General features: G+C 35.0%; 1 protein-coding gene across 2 annotated transcripts; it reads left to right on the top strand.

The window, feature by feature from the left end:
- Positions 1 to 278: 278 nt before the first annotated feature.
- Positions 279 to 3,373, top strand: LOC117930750 (UDP-glucose 6-dehydrogenase 1). Of its 2 annotated transcripts, XM_034851442.1 has the most exons (3): positions 327 to 381; positions 490 to 553; positions 1,587 to 3,373. In XM_034851442.1, the coding sequence occupies exon 3, from the start codon at positions 1,607 to 1,609 to the stop codon at positions 3,047 to 3,049; it is 1,443 nt and encodes a 480-aa protein (XP_034707333.1). In that variant the 5' UTR covers positions 327 to 381; positions 490 to 553; positions 1,587 to 1,606; the 3' UTR covers positions 3,050 to 3,373. The 2 variants fall into 2 exon arrangements, with proteins under 2 accessions (XP_034707332.1, XP_034707333.1); XM_034851441.1 differs by lacking the exon at positions 490 to 553 and having other exon boundaries at positions 279 to 381.
- The last annotated feature ends 3,654 nt before the right edge of the window (positions 3,374 to 7,027 follow it).

The following is a 7,027-nucleotide window of genomic DNA, read 5'->3' as shown; positions in this document are numbered from 1 at the left end:
ACATGTAATTTCGAGGAAGTTGAAGAGCGCCTGTGTTGAGTGCTTTACAGAAGTGAATGTCCAGCAAAGGAAACGCGTGGAATCGAATCAAACATGGGAAGCTCAGCTCCAGTGAGAAATTTTTATTTTTAGTCGCGCCAACAACGGGTAGTTTTGGAAATTTAACTCAAAGACCAGATGTCGCCTTCTGACGCTCTGAGAGCTCCCCTACAAAATTTTGCACTCTCTTGTCTTTTGGACAAATCCCAAGGGCATACCTGGGAAACGATTTGTCTATTTAAGCAAATCCCCGCCCTCTCCTCCTTCTCAGTCACCAGCTCTTCCTCTCCACTTTCTCTCTCTAGATTGTTCCTGGAAAAGTCCAAGTACTCAATCAATAAGGTAAATTTTGTAACATATATTTTTGAATGATCTCTCTGTGCTTGTATTTGTCGAGTTCGATTCGTAGTATGGTTTTCTTTTTGATAATTTAAGCTGATCTTTTTTTAGGACGATGTGCATTGCTTGTTGACTAGCTTATGGTTTCTGATCTGAATTGATTATAGGACCTCCGGTATGTTGAATGTTTGGAATCTTCAGATCTTGGCAGTTTTTGCAATTTCGTCCTTGATCTGCAATCTATTTCATTTGTTAAAAAAATTCAGCTTAATTTTGATGTTTTTGTGCTTGAAACTGACGTTGGAATTATGAATCAAGCAAATTGTCGGTGGATCTGGTGCAAGCAACGGCTTGTAGTCTATATATTTCACCATTTTGTTGCCCTTGTCCAAATGAGCATACGATGAGGCTTGATCTGCCGAGTATGTTGACTATTAGAATAATTTGTGTAGATCTGATTTTATCGTAGCTAAAATTTTGGTCGTTACTGATTTTCTGGTTGATTTGATATCTATGAACTGAAATGAACCAGGAGGTAGTCACATGGATTTCCTCTTCCTCCTTTTGGAATCAAATCTGTCTTTGTAGATTGAAGATGGTACAATTTTCTTTTGATGGTATACAAAAAGCGGATCTGGAAAAAGTTTCTGGGAAATCATGCTGCTAGTGTGTTTATGTTGCTAGGGTAATGCATGATATGAGGTGGTAGGAAGCTTATAGCTGGCATAGGGAAGCTTTTTCATGCTTTTTGTGATGCGAAGAACAATAGTTTAGTCTTCTTTGAACTTTTCTTTTGCCTCAATTTGTTTTCTTTTCTGGAGGCTGTTTAGGAGGCTTAAAACCTGGTGAGGTGAGGATCAGTTTGGTTTTAGTTTGCCATGTTTGGTAACCTTGGATCTGTGGTTTGACACTGAATGGCGCCTAAATTTTAAACCAACTTTACTTGTGTTTTTCTCTTGAACTAAATAACAGCAGGTAAAGTAGGTCTGGCCCATTTTAGGGAATTTTCAAACAGTCCCAATGAAAATAAAATGCAATGAAGGTGAGTGGACAAGATGGATGGAGACTAGAGCTAAAGCAAATCTTTAGTTCAAAGTTCCAACCTTTTTCCGAATATACGTTTATGTTTACTACACACAGTTTAAAAACTATTGGAAGTTCTTTCTTATGTTCTGTTTTTTCTGATATGTGAACTACTCTTTGTTCAGGTCGCAATTAGATAAAGAAGATGGTGAAGATTTGTTGCATTGGAGCTGGGTATGTTGGAGGGCCCACCATGGCAGTCATTGCACTTAAGTGCCCATCCATTGAGGTGGCTGTTGTTGATATCTCTGTATCTCGGATCACAGCTTGGAACAGTGACCAACTGCCAATTTATGAGCCAGGCCTAGATGGTGTGGTGAAGCAGTGTCGTGGCAAGAACCTCTTCTTCAGCACTGATGTGGAGAAACATGTATCAGAGGCTGATATTGTCTTTGTTTCTGTCAACACCCCAACCAAAACGCGGGGGCTTGGAGCAGGAAAAGCTGCGGATCTGACTTACTGGGAGAGTGCAGCCCGCATGATTGCTGATGTGTCAAAGTCTGACAAAATAGTTGTTGAGAAATCTACAGTTCCAGTTAAGACAGCTGAGGCAATAGAAAAGATTCTGACCCACAACAGCAAAGGAATCAAGTTCCAAATTCTCTCAAACCCAGAATTCCTTGCTGAGGGCACTGCAATTCAAGATCTTTTAAAACCGGACCGGGTCCTCATTGGAGGCAGGGAGACCCCAGAAGGTCAGAAGGCAATCCAAGCACTGAAGGATGTTTATGCCCACTGGGTTCCCGAAGACCGAATTTTAACCACCAATCTTTGGTCTGCAGAGCTCTCCAAGCTTGCTGCTAATGCCTTCTTGGCCCAGAGGATTTCATCTGTTAATGCCATGTCGGCTCTCTGTGAGGCTACTGGGGCAGATGTTACACAGGTTTCATATGCGGTTGGCACAGACACAAGGATTGGGCCCAAGTTCCTAAATGCTAGTGTTGGTTTTGGTGGATCCTGTTTCCAGAAGGACATTTTGAACCTGGTTTACATCTGCGAGTGCAATGGCCTTCCTGAAGTGGCAGAATACTGGAAACAGGTCATCAAAGTGAATGATTATCAGAAAAACCGCTTTGTCAACCGTGTGGTTTCCTCTATGTTTAACACGGTCTCAAATAAGAAGATTGCCATTTTAGGGTTTGCCTTCAAGAAGGATACAGGTGACACAAGGGAAACCCCAGCAATTGATGTGTGCAAGGGGCTGTTAGGGGACAAGGCCCGGTTGAGCATATATGATCCACAAGTCACTGAGGACCAGATCCAGAGGGACCTTACTATGAACAAGTTTGACTGGGACCATCCCATTCACCTGCAACCTATGAGTCCCACAACTGTGAAGCAGGTGAGTATGGTTTGGGACGCCTACTCGGCAACGAAGGATGCCCACGGCATTTGCATTTTAACTGAGTGGGATGAGTTCAAAACTCTCGACTATAAGAAGATATATGATAACATGCAGAAACCAGCTTTTGTGTTTGATGGTAGGAACATTGTGAATGCAGAAAAGCTGAGGGAGATCGGTTTTATTGTGTACTCTATTGGGAAGCCGCTGGATCCATGGCTGAAGGACATGCCTGCTGTGGCATAAAAAGAGATGCAGCATCCGAGTGGTTTGTGTTGGGAGGGTCCACCAGGCCCTATAGTATGAGGCAGTCAGTTTGATTCTTTAATATTTTTTTAGTGAGTTTCTGATGTGTCTTACTTTCCCTTACTAGTCAGGATTATTGGTATTACCATTTTTGGTGAAAGTGAGGGGCAATGTTTTGCCTTACATTGTATTTCATGCATCGGTTGTCTGTTACTTGTTCTGTTAGAAAACCTTGTTTCAACTTTTGTTTGGTTTAAACCCACTACTCTGATTATAATGCTTAAGTTCTAGAAAACATTTGCTTATTATGGATTTTGACGCTAACTCAGTTGTCCATTTTGTCTCCCCGGTGAATTTGGTGTTGAATTTTAATCTAGGACTTCCACTAGAAAATCATTTAAACCAAAAGGGCAATGCAGAATGTGTTTATCAAAATGTATGCTTCATTTGATATTATTATTAGTAAACATATTTTGAGAATGTTTTTTAAAATTAATTTTTAATTGTTTTCAAAAATAGGATTTTATATTAAATGATTTTCTAGGTTTATTTTTTATGAAAGTATTATGTGTTGGAAATGTAAAAGCAAATAAAATGGAGGTTTTTAAACAATGTCAGAGTAAATAAATAAATAAAGAGAGCACAAAATATAACTGCATTTTTCCAGTAAATCACACATCATGCATTATCCACACATTAGGCGCATGCATGGGGGACGCATGAGAGAGAACTAACCAGCTCTAATATAATACTAATCAGGATCATAGGGAGCAAGCTCCTTGAATGTAGCAGTCTTCACTCTTCACAATGTGGGTCCAGTGAGGAAGCTCCATCTGTCCCACAGCAAAGGAAAACGAGGGAAGCAAATAAAATTGCAATCGATGTGGCCCCAGAAAAGTAGAGAAACTTTGATGGATCATAATTTCACAAAACAACTGTTAAAACTTAAAACCAAATCATAGCCATTAAAGCACGATGTGCTTCCAAGAGAGTGCCACTTCCCCTGAAAAAAGCTACCTACCCAAATTGACTATATTAACTGTAAGTGAATTTGCATGACCAAGAGGATATCATGTCTCTTACATTAGACATAATGACAAAACAAATTCAATTCCTATGTAGGATACCTATTATCTTCCACTTAAAGTTAAACATAGCAATTGTTAGAAGGGGGCCAATAAATATCCTTTATTTGGGATGCAACTGCACCTTAAATTCTAATATATACAAGCATCACTATTAGAATATTTTCATTCTCCTATCAAAGCCTGTCACCTATATATCTCGTTGAGATATTTTTGCTAACAGTTTGATTAATTCCTCCTTCCCCAAACCACCAAAACATCAGATTATGTGCACATTTTCCTCCAATATATGAAGTGAACAGTCCACATGACCACCAATCCCCAGAAAAGGCATAAGCAAATTTACAGTCATTCGGACTGTAGCCAAAAGTCGTCTTTAATAATTAGACAAAGCCGTAAAGACGCCAAATTCGACAACTATTTCAAGTATAAATAATGTTGATAAAACTCATTTCAGCCATGCATACCTATCACTACAAATAGCTGACTTTGTATAATCACTACGTTCAAGAAAAAACATATCTACGTAATTAGACCACGCTCAGGAAAATTAAAAAGGCCGCTTTTGGTTACTGAGGAACTCTCTGGACAAAAAAGGAAGAAAGAAACAGGGAGAATTGTGTTTTGGGCCGGGGCCCAAAAATTAATAAAAGATCCATATAACTCTTCAAATTGAGTTGAAGGATATAAAATAGTAACGGACAAATATACCCTTTAAGAACACATATAAAATATTTTATAAAATTAAGTTAAATAATTTTTTTTCAAAAATACTAAATTAAATAAAAATGGTTTTCAAAAATATTAAATTAAATAAAAATAATTTAAAAAAATATTAAATTAAATAATTTTTTTAAATATTAAATTAAATAAATTTATTTTTAAAAAATATTAAATTAAATAAAAGTATTTTTTAAAAATATTAAATTACATAAAAGTATTTTTAAAAAATATTAAATTAAATCAAAAATATTTTTAAAAAATATTAAATTAAATAAAATTATTTTTAAAAAATATTAAATTAAATAAAATTATTTTTAAAAAATATTAAATTAAATAAAATTATTTTTTTAAAATATTAAATTACATAAAAGTATTTTTAAAAAATATTAAATTAAATCAAAATTATTTTTAAAAAATATTAAATTAAATAAAAGTATTTTTCAAAAATATTAATTTTTTTCTCAAAATCAACAAATGACATTTTTGGAAATACTGAAGGATAATATCCTTCAACTCAATTTCCATACTTTCATTGAGTCTTGGGCTCAATTTGAAGAGTTACACAGACCTTTTGTTAATTTGGGGGCTCATCTACCCCTAAAACATAATTCTCCCAAATAAATATTCAATCATGAATTTACACCATCTCTCTCTTAGTTGACTTTCTTATTCTTTTAATAGTTGGAATTCTGGAACAATTAGCATAGTATGAAACATAAGATTTAAAGATTTTCTTAGCTTTCTTTTAAATTTCCTCCGTTTTCCTAGGAACCAAACAGAGGGAACGATGATCAAGGAATTAAAAACGACACCTTGCCGGATCAAGGAATTAAATAATTTAAAGATATATGAATTTATCATTAATTTTAATTATATTTAATTTTGTTTATATTTTTTTTCATGATAAGATCGAATATGGAAAAATTATTTCTTTAACATTTTTTTATTTTTAAAATTATTTTTTGGAAAGCAAATATAAATTAAAAAAAAATATTTTTCATTATTGATTTCATTTTGAAAAAATTAAATATGATTAAAATTAGTTTTAAATTTATATATTTTTTAGATATTTAATCTTTACATAAAATAGTAAAGTAAGTGTGGACCTCGCATTTCCGCTCATACTTTTCCACTCAATGACGAGCTCGTTTTTTATTTTGAAAAATGATTTATTTTTTTTAGAAAATGACTTGGAGTCGCCATTGAGTGGAAACACATAAGCGAAAATGCAGGATCCACAAAATGGCGACTCTGTTGGGGTTAACCAGTGATGAAAATATCGATAATCATAGATATATCGGTACTTCAATTTTACGGATATATCGGAGATATATCGACGGATATTCTGGAAAAAAATATCGATAGGCTTAAAATTGTTAAAAACTCATGGAAATGCAAGGCAAACCTCATAATAATATAATTAGAAGTATAATAGACATTTTAAAGTTGTTTTATTGAAAATTTTGATATACATATGATATAATTTGCGATATTAGATGTAATTATATCATGTCGATCTATAAGAAATGTTAATTTCGTAATTGTTCTCATTATAAAGTCATATAAAATACTTCAGTTCATTAAATATCAATAATTTGTACACATTACATTGCAATGTCCCTTTAGTACCAAAATGAGGATCGATGTGGTTCAATGGGATTGATAGATGAAGGAACCCTGGCTTGCTGTTGGAAACAATATTGGTACCAACTCAATGAGCCTCGATAATATTGGTTATAAATTCTAACATGCCATGCATATATCTCTTGAGTCCTGCCTACTGTCTCTACATGGATAGGATACTCAAAGTTCACCCATGTGTTAACGCCAAATCCTTCTTCCATCTGATATGGAACTTGGTATGGTATTTGTCTGGAAGGGGAATAACGCGACATACCATATTCTTCATCTGTTGAACTTGAAGGTTGACCATAACTCATCACATGAGGAGGGTAAATGTTAGCCTCATTCGAGGAGTCACTAAATTGAGTCCATATACTCATAGATTCAAAACTCCCTGAAAGTAACTCCTCGTTATATGGTTCCATCATTCGTTCTCTTCCTCTATAAGGCTTCCCAATAGCTCCTATGCCTGGACCAACTTTTCTAGAGCCATAGTCTTCATCCTATGTGCAGTGTGTGAATTCATTTTCACAAGTAAATTGGCTGA

Source organism: Vitis riparia, chromosome 14 (genome assembly GCF_004353265.1).
Source record: "Vitis riparia cultivar Riparia Gloire de Montpellier isolate 1030 chromosome 14, EGFV_Vit.rip_1.0, whole genome shotgun sequence".
NCBI lineage: Eukaryota > Viridiplantae > Streptophyta > Magnoliopsida > Vitales > Vitaceae > Vitis > Vitis riparia.
This window is presented reverse-complemented; position numbering and strand designations above follow the sequence as displayed.

Bases quoted from the DNA above. Each gene is read 5' to 3' on its own strand.
- LOC117930750 (XM_034851441.1), top strand. From the start codon at position 1,607: ATGGTGAAGATTTGTTGCATTGGAGCTGGGTATGTTGGAGGGCCCACC.